Source organism: Sapajus apella, unplaced genomic scaffold (assembly GCF_009761245.1).
Source record: "Sapajus apella isolate SASKATOON/1434 unplaced genomic scaffold, GSC_monkey_1.0 scaffold11, whole genome shotgun sequence".
NCBI classification, from domain to species: domain Eukaryota; kingdom Metazoa; phylum Chordata; class Mammalia; order Primates; family Cebidae; genus Sapajus; species Sapajus apella.
The window spans coordinates 3,556,846-3,575,152 of NW_022436951.1; the positions used below are offsets into that span (position 1 = coordinate 3,556,846).

The 18,307-nt window shown below is 40.8% G+C and overlaps 1 protein-coding gene across 1 annotated transcript in view; it reads left to right on the plus strand.

The window, feature by feature from the left end:
* Positions 1–247: 247 nt before the first annotated feature.
* FYB1 (FYN binding protein 1) overlaps positions 248–18,307 on the plus strand; it is a 172,777-nt gene continuing 154,717 nt past the window's right edge. Inside the window, exon 1 of the mRNA XM_032278892.1 lies at positions 248–2,984. Coding sequence (XP_032134783.1) covers positions 2,982–2,984 — 3 coding nt within the window. The 5' untranslated portion in view covers positions 248–2,981. The remainder of the gene's footprint in view (positions 2,985–18,307) is intronic.

Here is an 18,307-nt window from a genome sequence, read left to right on the forward strand (position 1 = left end):
TACCTGTAATCCCAGGTATTAGGATTTGGGAGGTCAAGGGGGGTGGATCATGAGGTCAGGATTTCAAGACCAGCCTGGCCAAGATGATGAAACCCTGTCTCTACTAAAAATACAAAAATCACCCAGGTGTGGTGGCACGTGCCTATAGTCTCAGCTACTCAGGAGGCTGAAGCAAGAGAATTGCTTGAACCCAGGAGGCAGAGGTTGCCGTGAACTGAGATGGCGCCACTGCACTCCAGCCTGGGGGACAGAGCAAGACTCCATCTCAAAAAAAAAAAAAAAAAAAGCCTAATGGATAAAACACTGACAGTGCATTTCAGTAATAATCATTAGTATTACTCAGAATTGATTAGTACTCTCTCCTTTATCTACTTGCAAGCTGACTTTAAAAATTAAGTTGGTTTTCCCTAGCCACCCTATGCTTCTAGACCTCACAGACTCCACCTAGCCACTGCCTTCAGTGAGTACTGACGGGGCAGACTCATTGATTGCACCACTGCCTGAACAAAAACGGTTTTTCAGAATAAAAACTTATGAAAAAAGAGTATATGCCCACGTATTTAAAGAATTATAATCACTTTTGCATTGTCTAAGTTACTCCTCCCTTCTACTAGCAGGAATAATTGCAGTGCCCACACTGCGAAAATATAGGTTTATCATTTTTAGATGGTATCGCTATGCTGTCTGTAATCTTTGTTGCATTTCCTGTTTCACCTTCCTGCTCAGGAACTTACATACTGAGGTTTGCCTTCACAGGAGATATACTCACATATGTGATGTTTGACATATGTTTTTAAAGTAACATGATTATGCTTTAAAAACTAAATATGAAAATATACTTGTAGACTACAAGTTATAATTGGGAGCTTCAACTGTTAACTTTTTTTTTCTTATGGCAAAAGCAATAAGCAATCCCATGAGAGTGGGGTTGAAAATAATACTTTTCTCATATATGTGTGTTTGAAAGACCACTATATTTATTTCAATAACAACTAAAAATTACCTTAATCTGCATTTGGAAATAAACCCAAATCGAAATGGAATTCAGATGGATGAATTGAAATTCAAAATTCTCTTAACCAGAGACTTACCCAATAAATTACACCGTTAATGAATAATTGCTGGATTCCTGTTTATCATGTAATTTGTGTCCAACTTACTGGCATAGAGGGCAAATCATAGAATGACAAAGATTACGCAATTCTTATGTAGCACATAGGGAAAATATGTTGATTAACTTAGTGGTAAACAGTGTCAGAGTGTCAGGATTATTTCTACCCATAAGGCTGGCCTGGGGATCTGTTCACTATCTTGCTAGTATGAGTCACCAGCTCCTTCTTTTAGGCAAAGGCTCTCAAACTTGCACGTACGTTGGAATCACCTGGGGAGCTTTGAAATACACCAGTGCCTGGGTTTCAGTCCCAGAGATTTTCATATAATAACCTGGGGTGAGGCCTGGGAGCTGAGACTATTTAAAACATCCCAGGTGATTTTAATGTGCAGCTAGGTTGAGAACCATTGCTTTAGAGTGGTCCTCTTTACCCTAAGATGTATCTGCACTGTGATGATCTCTATTTCAACAGACAGTAGATTAGAGGCTTTCTAGTGAAGGTAAAGAATGTCTCCATTTCAAAGCATTCTAGAAAATGTGTTATACCAAAAAAGATGCCTGGCTCCCATACATTAGTCTTGCTTTGATCTTCCTCCTCTATTTATTCATTAAGCATTTATTATGTGTAAGATACTGTGCAATTTCAGATTCCTGACCATCCAGCCCGATTCTGACCGTGCTCAAACCCCTCTTTATAAGATGTAGAGTTTTCAGGACAGTATCAGTTTCTACCTCTGGAACTCAACCTCTGCCCTGGCTTTTTGCCTGTTGTATGAGTCTGCATTTCTGATTATGTCTTAATTTTGAAAACATTTCTATTTTAAGGAATAAATAACAGGTAACATCTTTTTTGAAAAGCGATTTTGTATGGATGTAGGAGTAATTAGTGTTTGATCATCATCAAGTATAGAAATTTGGTGACCTTATGCTAAATAAGCACTGTAATACTTAAAACAAGATCTAGAAATTTGCAACCACCAAAAAAGGAATCCTGCCTTTCCTTTGCCATGGAAAACAAAGATGACCTTCCACCCTTGAACTACTTTAGTAGAAGGCTGTATATCAGAATGTGTTTACAAAGGTACATGGATGATTGGAAAGTCTGACTAATTGAGATCAAATCCTTTGCCCTTAATGTCTGTTGCTAACAAATGTTAACACCAAAATTAGCACATGAACCTAGATTGAGCTGTACTTTTTTTTATGGAAATGGATGACATTCTATGATAAGCTTATGAGTGTTTTCATCATTTAAATACTGGTAATATGAATTTAAATACAATTGGAGTTGTTCATTAAAATTATCATGATACTTTTGTTCTTTTTAATAATGATTACAGCTATGTTTTTACACAAGTGCTACATACCCAAGATAGAAAACTTGAAAAACTCCAAAAAGTACGAAAAAGGAATTATTTGTAATAATATATCCGCTCACGTCAAACACTATTAATTTTGGTGTGAGTCCTTCATAGAGAGATGAAGAGACAGACATGCACACACATATATACACGTATTTATTCAAAAATACAGAGGTTATAAAAAACAGATCAATAATGTATAACAAAATTTAATATCTAGGGGCTTCTAAAAATTTTGTGTCAATTTTTCAGAGTTGAGAGCTACACCTATACCTGTCTCTGTATTATTGAAAAATAATAACATGGTAAACCTGGCCAGCTATACAAATGCTCTAAGGGTTGAGATAGCATGCAAATATAGCCTCACATATCAGTGTGTGAAAGCTGGATAGACCACACAGCTCAGAAAAGGAAGTACACTCTGCATAGCTAACTTGCACATTCACTCTCCAAGCCACACCATCTTCGTGGTCATTGTGTGTCGGACACATCAACTCTCTTCAATCAAAATGGTAAGTAATAGATTTTATTACTCTTCCTGGTCTCCTGGCAAATGTGCTACTCCTCTCTGCACAGAACAGACAGGGTTGAGGGTGCTTCACAGCTAGGTCCTACGAGCCTTTGGGATTCTGCTCAGCTACTCATTTTTCCTTGGGCTGAGGAAGCTGCTGAGTCTTTTTCATGCCAAATGAGAGACGTGGCTTCTGGAGTTCCTTTTTTTGATTCTAGCCTTCAGAATAGAGGAAGAGCACTGTCTTAAAGAAAGAAAATGTGCATTCTTTGTCTTTGCCTCTTATGATAGCTGGATGCCAGCCCCAGTAATATAATCAAGCTTCCTGTTATGAGCTCTTTGACTCCCAGGAAAGGACTCCAGTGGCGAAGGTTGGGAAATGTTGCTGATGGTGATTGCCATTTTGATAACATGGTAGATTTTACAAAAGAACTTTTTCGGTTTGAAAATACATTTTTAAAATTTTAATTAGGAGAAGCAAACAAAGCCCAAATAGTCTAAACCTTAGGGACAGATTGTATACCCAAAGTTAATGGGAAGTCATTTTTTGGAGCATACTTAAAATGGTGAGTGCGTTCCCAGTACTACTTTAACCTATAACATAGCTGAACTACAGCAGTAATATACTGCTTCACAATTTTCCATTATTTCCTTGCAAAAAAAAAAGGGGTGGGTGGGCTCCCAAAATGTATGTGGTCTAGAAGAGAGCCATTTTCTATCTTTGTCCCCTATTCCCTGATCCCCAGAAGACTGGAAATTTGTTATCCCTTCTCTTATTACGAAGAGGATACCTTCCTTTTGTCAGCCCACAGTGAGAAGACAGGAGTTGAGACGATAACTCCTATGCTCGCACAATTGGAGGCTGGAGTGCACTGCAGACATTGGAACAGGGAAAACAAAAGGGTCATTCAATGATGTGTTTTGATGTGACCGTGTATTGTCTGAAAGCACCTTGAGTTAGGATAGGGAAAGAGTAGAGGTGAGAGAGCATAATGTTGTCATGGAGGAGAGAGGAAGAAGGAAGAGCGATGGGGTACAAGTCACAGAATCTTGAGAATGGGGGTGCACGGTGGTGGAGGAAATGTTAGGACATGACCCTGTCTGCGGCAACACCTGCAGAAGGCAGTCCCAGGCCCAGGTGGGAGCAGGGCTTAGAAATCCCTCTACGTTTCCAAACTGGGTCTTTAGGTACAGAATTCTTAGAAAACAGCTTGACCTTAAACAAGGGCACTGTGGTTTATAAAGTGCTATTTGGACTTTCTTAGGTGACACAAGATAATAGCAAGAAAAAAGGAAGTTTAACCGGAGAGCATGTATTTGGTATAATATATGAGTTATGATTTTTTAAAAGATTACGGCTTTCTTATTATAAAAGTAACACGGCCAGGCGTGGTGGCTCACACATGTAATCTCAGCACTTTGGGAGGCCAAGGAGGGTGGATCACATGAGGTCAGGAGTTTGAAACCTGCCTGACCAACATGGTGAAACCCTGTCTCTACTAAAAATACAAAATTAGCTGGGGGTGGTGGCGAGTGCTTGTCATTTCAGCTACTTGGGAGGTTGAGGCAGGAGAATCACTTGAACCCAGGAGACAGAAGTTGCAGTAAGCTGAGATCGTGCCACTGTACTCCTGCCTGGATGATGAGTGAAACTTTGTCTAGAAGGAAGGAAGGAAGGAAGGAAGGAAGGAAGGAAGGAAGGAAACAAAGGAAAAGAAAGAAAGAAAGAGACAGAAAAGAAAGAAAGAAGAAAGAAAGAAAAAAGGAAGAAAGATGTATTTTTCAAAAAAACTTCTTAGAAATATAGGTAATGGACAGGTGTCGTGGCTCATGCCTGTAACCCTAGTTCTTTGGGAGGTCAAAGTGGGAGGATTACTTGAGGAGTTAGAGACCAGCCTGGGCAACAAAGCAAGATGTCATCCCTATAAAAAACTAAACAAATAAATCAGCCTGGCCTGGCGGTGCATGCCTGTGGTCCCACCTACTAGGAAAGCTGAGGCAGGAGGATTATTTGAGTTCAGAAGTTCAAGGCATCAGTGATCAATAATCATGTCACACCACTCCAACCTGGGCAACACTGTTTTTCAAAAAAAAAAAAAAAGAAATATAAATATGCAGAAATTAAACAATAAGCATATTCTATAATTCTATCAACTGAAGGAAAATCACTGTTAATACAGATTCTTCCAGAATGTCATCATTTTAAATACAGTTTATAAATGTAATTTTATAAGTGTTATCATACTTTATGAACCATTTCTTCACATTTTATTTAAAATATCTTTAAGAATATCTGAGTTACAATGTCATTTTTAATGATAAATTATTTTTAATAACTGTGTAGTAGTCCAGAATTTGTTTTAATCAGTTCCATAGAGTTGGAAACTTCTGTTGTCTCTTTATCTTTCCTTATGGTAATACAGACAAGACTGCCACAAGCATTTTTAATATACTTTGTCTGATTATTTTGCATTGACAGAACTACGAGCAAAGAAGCTAGGTGAAAACCTACATGTATTTAAAACTTCTAACACAGGTTACCCTGTTGTTAAGCAGCACACTTTAAGTTTCTCACTTTACAATGGCATAGTAAGTGAATTTTCCAGTGCAGTTATGGTGTATACATGCCTATCTTTGTATACCTATGCCTATCTTTGCAGCATGAAAAGGTTATACTTCAAAATTAAGTTACTTCCCCTTAATTACTCTCTCCCTAACATTGCTGCTGTCATTCTACAACAAGTGGTAGAAAGCCATGTAGCATATTCAAGAAAGGAAAACACTCTGTTTTTTCTCCTTGAAAGAGATCTGATACAGTCAATGGGCTATATCCCTGGCTTCTCGTTGATTGGTTTTGCTTACTAGTTGTTTTCCGTAAGTCACTTAAGCTTTGGATTGGTTTTCTCATCCAATGATGGTGATGATGTGATGGTGATGATGATGATGATGACGATGATGATGATGACGATGATGACGATAATGATGATGATGACGATGATGATGATGATGATGACGATGATGATGTTGACGATGATGATGATGATGATGATGACGATGATGATGACGACGATGATGATGATAATGATGATGATAGCTATCCCACAGGATTGTTGTGGAGAGTAAGATTGCAATTATAAAGCACGTGTTACAGTACAGGCTCGTGCCAGACATTGGATACATGTTGGCTTCTTATATTCCAGCCTCAAATAAATAGTTTCCAAAGGAGACATAGAAACTCCTAGTGAATGCAGGAGGGGAGTGATACTGGCAGTTAAGATTGCTAAGCCCTGACATACACTATCTCATTAAATTCCTCTAATGATCCCTGCAAATGGTTATTCCTCTTCTCACTATTTTCTAGCTGAGTAAGCTGAGTCTTGAAGAGAGTTAGTAATTTTCTCACAGCCATACAGCTACTGAATATTGGGCCTGGAATTTGAGCACAGTTCTATCTGCTCTCAGAGCCTGAGTTCATTTACACTTTGTTACATCTTAGAAAAAGTAGACACCTAGGAAGACAAGCTGGTAGTCAAAGAAAAGCCCAGGGGTGTCCAGGCCTATCCTCAGGCTGGTGGCCATGTCTGGTAGGCTTGAGGGTCAGCTGGCATGGCTGCTTCTGCTGTGGTCACTGCGAGTTTTCCTGCTTTCAGAATGCTCACTTTATTAAAATGTTACAGAGGCCACGAGGATGTGAGACTGAAAGAGTGCCTGGCTTTGTGGTTTTTCATCCCAGGATCCAGAAAGTGGGTTTAGTGACTACGTAACTCCCTTCCCCCCGACAAGCTCATCTGCTGTGTCACCACTGTGACCATTCCCCACCTCCCCCACTTCCTGAACTGTCCAGGAAGGGAGCAATCCAAAACAGACCAAGTGGTTATCAGGAAATTCACCTTTTATTGCCCTTTCCTTGTGACTTATTGGTAAGGGAACTCAGAAAATGTGTGAGAATGAAGCACAAAGGCACTTGGTGTTTTATGAGGATAAACACATCAGATATTAAGATTGATGGGCATTAGACACACGACATTGGGCTCATCTTCCAACCTAGCAAAGGGTGCTGGGTTCCAGCTCTACCTCCCCATTTCTCCTTGTGGAATCTTGACCCAATCTCTTCAGCCCTCTTTCAAGAGGCTCAATAAAGGTACAGAATTGGCTTAGGTATTCCACTACATCCTTATTCAAAGTGTGATTCTAGATTTTAGAAATGGGAGAAGAGGCAATAGAATTCTATTTTGTCTGCCCCTGTGGAAATGGAGTTAAACTATAGCCTTCGATCAGCTCACTTTACAGTCCTAAAATGAAAATGATAGAATGATACTTGTTCACTTGACAAGTATGTTTAGATACATTCTAAATTGAAGAAATAGAGAAGTAGTTGTTCTATTCATGTACCTTTTTTTTTGTATTTTATGCATAAACCTTAGAAGGTCAGAAAAAATAAAGTAAAATTTGAGTTTGGGGTTTTTGGTTTGTTTTGCTCCTTTTATCTAGTTTTCAAACGACATGGGAGCTCCTGACAGGAATATAGTCAAATTGTGCTGTCACTCATTCATTTAACAAAGGTGTTTTGAGCCCCTTCTTCAAGTCTGCACTCTGCTAGTAATGGGAATGGAGGGTGAGCAATATATGGGGTCCAGGCTGCTACCCACAGCTTACACTTAGGGTAGTGGTTCTCAATGTTTAGCAAACATGAGAATCTCATGGAGGGTCAGGGATGGGGCCTGAAAATGTGCATTTCTTTTCTCTTTTTTTCGTTTTTGTTTTCTTTTTTTTTTAGACAGAGTCTTGCTCTTGTTGCACCAGCTGGAGTGCAATGGTGCGATTTTGGCTCACTGCAACCTCCACCTCCTTGTTCAAATGATTCTCCTGCCTTGGCCTCATGAGTAGCTGGGATTACAGGCACCCACCACCACACCCAGCTAAATTTTTGTATTTTTAGTAGAGACGGGGTTTCACCATGTTGGCCAGGCTGGTCTTGAACTCCTGACCTCGGGTGACTCGCCCACCTTGGCCTCCCAAAGTAGTGGGATTACAGGCATGAGCCACCGCGCCGGCCAGAAATGTACATTTCTAATAAGTTCTCAGGCCAGGCTGATGCTGCTGGTTCAGGGCCCATGCTTGGAGAACCACTTTTCCTTGGAAGTGATAGATCAAAAATACAAAGTCAACAAACAAATAAAATGTCTTGCACTGAGCTCTGAAGGAGGCAAATGAAGAGCTGAGATAGAAAATGGAGGGGAGGCATCCTCTTGAGAGAGGTGTCTGGTCTCTGGTGAGGGAATGTTCGGGCTGAAGCAGTAGCTCTCCACTCTGGCTACACATGGGAATCACTGCAGCAGCTTATACAACATCCCCGTTCTCCGGTCTCGAAACCAGTGAAACTGAAACTTGAGGTGGGGCTCAGTGAGGGTTGAGCATTGCTACACCAAAAAGTGAGAATGAGCTGGGCGTGGATAAAGTCGGGGTAGAGAGCATTTCAAGGTGAAGAAGTGGCAGATGCAAGAGAGATGAGACAGGAGAAAGCTTAGAGCTGCCAAAAGACCAGGATGGCTGGAGAACAAGCAAGAGAAGAGAAAAGTGACAAGAGGTGGTTTTATGGAACAGGCAGCGGCTACATGAAGGCTGGGCCTTGAAGCTGCCTTAGTTCATTTGGGCTGCCATAGCAAAATGCCTTATACTGGGTAGCTCATAAACAACAGAAATTTATTTTTTACAGTTTTTGGGGCTGCAAAGTCCAAGATCAGAATGAGAGTTTGGTCATAGTCTGGTGAGGGCCCTCTTGCAAATTGCAGACTGCTGGGTTCTTGCTGTGTCCTCACATACCAAAAGGGACAAACAAGCTCCTTTGGCTTCTTCTATAAGGATTATTATTATCCCATATGCATTAAGTGTGGGTGGCAGCTCTATGCAAAAAAGTGTTCATCTACGGCTGTTTGAAACTAAAAATACGGTAACAAATCAAATGTAAAATTGAACTGCATGTGTCCACAGGGATATGTCTCAAAAACATCCCAATGTAGAATGAAAGAAGGCACAGAGTGAGGGCTCTGTCCTTATGTCCTAAGCACCTCGCAAAAGGCCTCACCTTCTCATACCATCACCTTGGAGGATAGCATTTTGACAAATGAATTTTAGAGGGACACAAACATTCAGACTTGGAATTTGATAGTACTGCTCACCACGGCAGCCATCAGAGACACCTGAGCTGAGGAATGGGTACCATTACACTGCTTCATATTTTGAGGGTAGGGCTACTTCTGAAGTGACACACATCCTCTTCAGATAGTCTTGATCCTGGCTTGGACCTTAAATATTGGCTTTGTTCCTCTTCTCCCTCAAAATTATGGCCCCAAATTTGACTACAGCCAAGTTAGAGAGTAAGTACAGAGTTTCTGAAGCGAACAGGTCCTAAGATGTGAAAATAAATAATCTGCTGGGCTGCGATGGGAGCCCCAATTGAGAACTGGTGTAACAGGGAAATCTGAGAATCTAGAAACCGAGCTAGAAGGTTCCCTGTGAGGGCTGGGGTTCCAACCTTCTTCCTTCAATTAAAGAGGTGATTATTTTTTCTCTTAGGTAAACTGTGGAGGCCAATCATTGTCCTGAGTAATAGGCTAATATCACTCCACACACTCCCCTGTCACCATCTCTGGCCTATTCATATCCTCCCCTTCTGCAAAAGAGGATACCTGCCTTCTGCAGCAAGATCTATCCCACTGCATAAAAAGAAAAAAAAATCCTGTGCTATGACAAGTGAGTTTTGAGCCAAGGATAAGAGGCCCAAATTCTAGCTGATATCTTGCACTCATATAACACATCAGTGCATCTAGAAGGAGATGTGAGCCACTTCTTAGAGCATGTGTTAGAATACACTAAACTCGTGGCACGCTTGCTCTTGAAGTGGGTATGCATGGTATCCCAGCTTTTGATCTGGCAACTTCAATGTCACTTCCCCAATTCTAGGACTGCATTCCATCACCCTTTCTTTTCTCTCATGTCCTTCTCTTTTTAAAATATTGTGAAACACGTAACAAATGCTCACATACCCATCACCTACAATTAATGCGTATTACTGTTCTGGCATCTATATTAAAACTAAAAAAGAGAATGTTAAAGTCCCTTTCTGCCCCTTTCCAGTTCCATGTCCCTCCTTCCCACAGCAGAGAAACAAATATTTTAAAAGTGCATTTCAGAATAGCCTTCCCAGCCATGGTATTCTGCTTTTATTTTATCTGTGTGTATAAAATAAAGGAATAATATCCTCAAACATATAGTATTGTTTTGCCCAGATTTTTAAAAAAGATTTCTGCAATTTGCCTCCTTTCACTGTACGTTGGGGTTTTTCAAGAATATCCTTTTGGACACATGCAGTTCAATCTATTGAATTGCTGTATAATTCTATTGCAATTTATTCATCTATTCTCTAACATTTGATTTGTTGCCATTATTTTCAATTTCAAACACTGGTAGATGAACATTCTTTTGCACAGAGGGTATGAGAACTTTCAAGTTCATCTGACATTAGCAACTTGATCTTTAAGGTTATTGTAATGATTTACCTCCCACCAGCCTTGTACAAAAGTTGTCATTTCTCCACATCATCCCTAAAACTTGACATTGTCATATTTACTAAGAGTTTTGACAATTTGTTATATGTAAAACTGTACTTCATTATTGTTTTAATTTAAATTTGTCTGATTATAACTAAGATGGAATACTTTTTATAAGTTTATTGGCCATTCCAGTAAACTCTTCTGTAAATTATCTCTCATGTGCTTTCTCCACTTTTTATGGATTTTTTTTTCAGGTTAATTCAGAGGAATTCCTTATATATTCTAGACGTTAATCCTGTGTCAATTACAGGCATTGAAATGAATCCTTACCCCTTAAATATTGAAGTCATTTTTCTAATTTTTCCTCGAAGTGTTTTTCAAGACTCTGTTTTCAAGTTTAGGTCTTTAAGCATCAGGGTATCATTTATATTTGTGATGCAAGGCAGACATCTAATATTAGCTGATACGGATAACCAGTGGCTGCATATTATTTGTGTTAGCTTGTCATCTCCCCAATCACCTTTTTTTCTTTTTCTTTTTCTTTGCTTTTTTTTTTTTTTTTTTTTTTGAGACAGGGTCTTTCTCTGTTGTCAGGCTGGAGTGCAGTGGCGTGATCTTGGCTCACTGCAACCTCCACCTCCCAGGTTCAAGCGATTCTCCTGCCTCAGCCTGCTGAGCAGCTGGGACTACAGGCATGCGCCACCATGCCTGGCTAAGTTTTGTATTTTTAGCAGAGACAGGGTTTCACCATGTTGGGCAGGCCATCACGGTGGCTTACACCTCGGCCTCCTGAAGTGTTGGGATTACAGGTATAAGCCATCGTGATGGCCCCCCCAATTACTTTCTAATGCCTCCTCTGCCACATGTTCATTACCCATCTTTGTGGGACTCTGCTTCTAGGCTTCCAACTCTGTTACATTGATCAATACAGTTCATAAAATTTCATGTTTATCATTCTTTCTTTTTTTTTTTTTTGAGACAGAGTCTTGCCCTGTTACCTAGGCTGGAGTAGAGTAGCACAATCTCTGCTCGCTGCAACCTCTGCCTCCAGGTTCAAGTGATTCTCCTGCCTCAGCCTCCCTGGTAGCTGGGGTTATAGACACCTGCTGCCACACTTGGATAATTTTTGTATTTTTAGTAGAGACGGGGTTTTACCATGTTGGTCAGGCTGGTCTCGATCTCCTGACCTCAGGTGATCCAACTGCCTTGGCCTCCCGAAGTGCTGGGATTACAGGCGTGAGCCACTGCACCTGGCCTCATTGTTTCTTAATTTGGCTTTTTTGCTCTGGATTCACATACTTCTTGCACAGGTACACATAACTGTTGCCTGCTAACAATTTCTTTTTTTTTCTTTCCTTGTCTTAATCTACTTACAATCTTTTTTTAATTTTACTTTAAGTTCAGGGATACATGTGCAGAACGTGCAGGTTTGTTACTTAGGTATACATGTGCCGCGGTGGTTTGCTGCATCTATTGACCTGTCCTCTATGTTCCCTCACCTTGCACCTCCACACCCCAATAGGCCCTGGTATGTGTTGTTCCCCTCCCTATGTCCATGTGTTCTCATTTTTCAACTCCCACTCATGGGTGAGAACATGCAGTATTTGGTTTTCTGTTCATGTGTTTCCTGTCTAACAATTTCTAAGATTATTCAATATGTCGACTATTATTACCCAAACACAACCAGGATCTTAATACAGGGTATGCTCATTGAATACAATCCTTCAGCCCTATTTCTGATTCTTAAACCTTCTGCTTGGAGGAGACGAACATCACTGTCACGTACACTTAATTGGCCAAAGTAAGTCACATGCACATATCTCAGTTAAACAGGGCAGGATTATAAGGATGCATAATCCCCATGAATTCAGGGTCATGGCAAAGAACATCATCAATTTGGAAGAATAGGAATATTATATACTACCATGTACAAGGTATAGGTCCCTGAATGACTGAGAACTTCATTTTGACATCACTTTTAAATGATAGTTGAGCTGACTATAAATATTCTAAATTTATAGTTACTTTTCCTCAGCACTTTACAGGCCTACCTGATTGGCTTCTGACTTCTTTTGTTGCCAGTGGAAGTGTGCTTTCAAATCTAATTGTCATTCCTTGTATTTAAAATTGTTACCCCCTTAAAGCTCTTTATGTTCTGAGGCTTTTCTATGCTTCATAGAGATGTGAATTTATTTTACTTATCCTGCTTTTTACTCAGTATCAATTTAAAACAAAAGGCTAAAAACATTTTCTCTAAAGAGCCCAGTAGTAAATGTTTTAGGCTTTGCAGGGCCTATGCTCTCTGTCACTTTTATTGAACACTACTATGGTAACATGAAAGCAGCCATAGACACTGCATACACAAATGGGCGTGGCTGTGCTCCAATAAAACTTTATTTATGGCGCGGATCCAAGATGGCCATTTAGGAACAGCTCCGGATTGCAGCTCCCAGTGAAAGCGCAGAGGGTGAGTGGATGCTGCATTCCCAGATGGATTTTTATTGCCCACAGACCAGGAGATTCCCAGGTGGAGGAGCCCCAAGGGTTGCCAGCGTGACTGTTTTGGCCGGCATGGCCGTTTCGGTCCCATGACGCCCGCACGGGTGCTTTGTGGCACCCTGGCACAGCAGTTCTCCTTACAAAATACACTAGTCCAGGTGCCCTTTTGGCTGGCAATTGGAGCCCTGGGAAGGTGCAGTCACCCATTCATCTTACTAAAGGGGGGTCTGAGGCAGGGAGCCAGGCCAGGAGATTCTGGGGCAAAAACAAACAAACAAAAGGCCCCACGAATCTCAGCTCCGCTGTGGGGAGTTGCTACAGGGGAAGTCACATAGACCCTGGCGCCTTTTCAACAGGCGACTGAAACACCTGGGATACAGTCCACCATTCAACTGGAGAGCAAAAGGCTCTGAGGTAGGGAGCCAGGTGATCAGGCTTGGCTGGTCCCACCCCCACAGAAGAACAGCAATTGGAAACTCTTTGGATTGAGAGTTTCACAGCAAGCACAGCTTAACCCGGGATGGTCCAGCTCTGTAGGGGAGGAGGATCCACCATTGCTGAGGCAGCCAAGGCAACCCACCGTTGCCAAGGCAACCTGCCAATACAGCAAGAGTCCACCATTACAGAGGCAGGCCGCCAATGCTGAGACGGTTCTAACTACACCCATATAAACAGGACTGCAGGGAAGTTCACACAACAGCTGGGCGGAGCCCATGGCAGCTCAGCAAAACCTCTGCAGGCAGACAGTGACTAGGCTGCCTCATTGCTGCGCAGGGCAGCCCTGAAAAAAAAAGGCAGCAGCGCAACGGAAACTCATAAATAAAGCCCTAACTCCCTGGGACAGAGCACCAGGGGAAAAAAGGTGTTTATGAGTTCTGCTGCAGCAGAACTAAATGTACATGCCCAGCAATGCTGAATGAAAAACTGAGCTCACAACTCAGCACTTGAGCTCATGTAAAGGACAGACTGTCTCCTCAAGCAGCTCCATGACCCCCATATATCCAAAGAGTCAACTCATAAAGGAGAGATCATACTGACATTTAGTGGGTATCTTCTGGGACAAAGATAGCAGAAAAAGAAACTGGTAGCAACCGTTACTGTTCTGCAGCTGCTGCAAGTGATCCCCGGCAAGCAGGGTCTGGAGTGGAGCTCAGCAGCCCTACGGGAGAGGGGCCAGACTGTTAGAAGGAAAACTAAGAGACAAATAACTTCATAATCAACAAATTGGACATCCACTCAGAGACCCAATCTGAAAGTCAGCAACTACAAAGACGACAGGTGGATAATCCCACAAAGATGGGAAGAAAACAGCGCAAAAAGGATGAAAACACCCGAAACCAGAACACCTCTCCTCCTACAAGGGTTCACAACTCCTCACCAGCAAGGGAACAAGACTGGATGGAGGATGAATGAGATGAAATGACAGAATCAGACTTCAGACAGTGGGTAATAAGGAACTTCTGTGAGCTAAAAGAACATGTTCTAACCCAATGCAAAGAAACTAAGAGCCTTGAAAAAAGATTTGACGAAATGCTAACGAGGATCGACAAATTAGAGAGGAATATAAGCGAATTGATGGAGCTGAAAAACACGAGAACTTCGTGAAGCATGCACAAGTTTCAACAGCCGAATTGACCAAGCAGAAGAAAGGATGTCAGAGGTTGAAGATCAACTCAATGAAATAAAAAGAGAAGGCAATAATAGAAAAAAAGGGGTAAAAAGGAATGAACAACGTCTCCAAGAAATGTAGGACTATGTGAAAAGACCTAATCTACGTTTGATAGGTGTACCTGAATGTGACAAAGAGAATGAATCCAAGCTGGAAAATACTCCCCAGGATATTATCCAGGAAAACTTCTCCAACCTAGCAAGGCAGGACAATATTCAACTCCAGGAAATACAGAGAACACCACAAACATATTCCTCAAGAAGACCAACCTCAAGGCATATAATCTTCAGATTCACCAGGGTTGAAATGAAGGAGAAAATGCTAAGGGCAGCCAGAGAGAAAGGTCGGGTTACCCACAAAGGGGAGCCTATCAGACTCACAGCAGATCTCTCAGCAGAAACCCTACAAGCCAGAAGAGAGTGGGGGCCAATATTCAACATCCTTAAAGAAAAGAACTTTCAACCCAGAATCTCCTCTCCAGCCAAACTAAGCTTCATAAGTGAAGGAAAAATAAAATCCTTTGGGAACAAGCAAGTACTCAGAGATTTCATCACCACCAGGCCTGCTTTACAGGAGCTTCTGAAAGAGGCTTTACACATAGAAAGGAACAACCAATACCAGCCACTCCAAAAATAAACCAAATGGTAAAGAGCATCAACTCAATGAAGAATCTATATCAACTGATGGGCAAAACAGCCAGCTAGCATCAAAATGGCAGTATCAAATTCACACATAACAATATTAACCCTAAATGTAAATGGACTAAATGTCCCAATCAAAAGACACAGACTGGCAAATTGGATAAAAAGCCAAAACCCATCAGTGTGCTGTATCCAGGGAACCCATCTCACGTGCAAGGATACACAAAGGCTCAAAGTAAAGGGATGGAGGAAGATTTACCAAGCAAATGGAGAGCAAAAAAAAGCAGGAGTTGCAATTCTCATCTCTGATAAATTATACTTTAAAGCAACAAAGATCAAAAGAGGCAAAGAAGGACACTACATAATGGTAAAAGGATCAATGCAACAAGAAGAGCTAACAATCTTAAATATGCACGCACCCAATACAGGAGCACCCAGATACATAAGGCAAGTTCTTAATGACTTACAAAGAGACTTAGACTCCCACACAATAATAGTGGGAGATTTTAACACTCCATTGTCAATATTAGACAGATCAACCAGACAGAAAATTAACAGGGATATCCAGGACTTGAACTCAGACCTGGAACAAGCAAACCTAATAGACATTTACAGAACTCTTCACCCCAAATCCACAGAATATACATTCTTCTCAGCACCACATCACACCTACTCTAAAACTGACCACATTATTGGAAGCAAATCACTCCTCAGCAAATGCAAAAGAACGGAAATCATAACAAACAGTCTCTCAGACCACAGGGCAATCAAGTTAGAACTCAGAGTTCAGAAACTAACTCAGAACCATGCAGCCTAATGGAAACTGAACAGCTTGCTCTTGAATGTTGACTGGATAAACAATGAAATGAAGGCAGAAATAAAGACATTATTCTAAACCAACGAGAATGAAGACACAACATACCAGAATCCCTGGGACACATTTAAAGCAGTCTCTAGAGAAAAATATATAGCAATGAGTGCCCACATGAGACAAAAGGAGAGATATAAAATTGACACCCTAGCATCAAAATTGAAAGAACTAGAGGAGTAAGATCAAAAAAACTCAAAACCTAGCAGAAGACAGGAAATAACTAAGATCAGAGCAGAACTGAAGGAGATAGAGACACAAAAACGCTTCAAAAAATAAATAAATCAAGGAGCTGGTTTTTCGAAAAGATCAACAAAATAGACAGACACTAACCAGGTTAATAAGAAAAGAGAGAATAACCCAATTGATCCAATAAAAAATGAAAAAGGGGATATCACCACAGATTCCACAGAAATTCAAACCATCATCAGAGATTATTACAAACAACTCTATGCACATAAACTAGTAAACCTGGAAGAAATGGATAAATTCCTGGACATTTGCATCCTCCCAAGCCTAAACCAGGGAGAAGTCGAAACCCTGAATAGACCAATAACAAGGTCTGAAGTTGAGGCAGCAGTTAAGAGCCTACCACCCAAAAAAAGCGCAGGTCCAGACGGGTTCACAGCCAAATTCTACCTGACATACTAAGAGGAGCTGGTGCCATTCCTTCTGAAACTATTCCGAATAATCCAAAAAAAGGGAATCCTTCCCAAATCATTTTATGAGACCAACATCATCCTGATACCAAAACCTGACAGAGACTCAACAAGAAAAGAAAACTTCAAGCCAATATCCATGATGAACATAGATGCAAAAATCTTCAATAAAATACTGGCAAGCCAATTGCAACAGCATATCAAAAAGCTTATCCACCATGATCAAGTAGGATTCATCCCATGGATGCAAGGCTGGTTCAACATACGCAAATCCATAAATGTAATTCACCACATAAACAGAACCAAAGACAAAAACCACATGATTATCTCAATTGATGCAGAGAAGGCCTTTGACAAAATTCAACAGCCCTTTATGCTAAAAACCCTCAACAAGCTAGGTATTAACGGAATGTATCTCAAAATAATAAAAGCTATTTATGACAAACCAACAGCCAATATCATACTGAATGGGCAAAAACTGGAGGCATTCCCTTTGAAATCTTGCACTAGACAAGGATGCCCTCTCTCACCACTCCTATTCAATATAGTACTGGAAGTTCTAGCCAGAGCAATCAGGCAAGAAAAAGAAATAAAATGTATTCAAATAGGAAAGGAGGAAGTCAAATTGTCTCTATTTGCAGATGACATGATTGTATATCTAGAAGACCCCATCGTCTCAGCCCCAAATCTCCTGAAACTGATAAGCAAGTTCAGCAAAGTCTCAGGATACAAAATCAATGTGCAAAAATCACAAGCATTCCTATACGCCAATAACAGACTTAAAGAGAACCAAATCAAGAATGAACTGCCATTCACAATGACTACAAAGAGAGTAAAATACCTAGGAATACAGCTACCAAGGAATATAAAGGACCTCTTCAAGAAGAACTACAAACCACTGCTCAATGAAATCAGAGAGGACACAAACAGATGGAGAAACATTCCATGTTCATGGTTAGGAAGAATCAATATCGTGAAAATAGCCATACTGCCCAAAGTAATTTACAGATTCAATGCTATCCCCATCAAGCTACCAATGACCTTCTTCAAAGAACTGGAAAAAACCACCTTAAACTTCATATGGAACCAAAAGAGAGCCCGCATAGCCAAGTCAATTCTAAGCAAAAAGAACAAAGCAGGGGGCATCACACTACCAGACTTCAAACTATACTACAAGGCTACAGTAATCAAAACAGCATGGTTCTGGTACCAAAACAGAGATATAGACCAATGGAACAGAACAGAGGTCTCGGAGGCAACACAACATATCTACAACCACCTGATCTTTGACAAACCAGACAAAAACAAGCAATGGGGTAAGGATTCCCTGTTCAATAAATGGTGTTGGGAAAGCTGGCTAGCCATGTGCAGAAAGCAGAAACTGGACCCCTTCCTGACACCTTGCACTAAAATTAACTCCAGATGGATTAAAGAC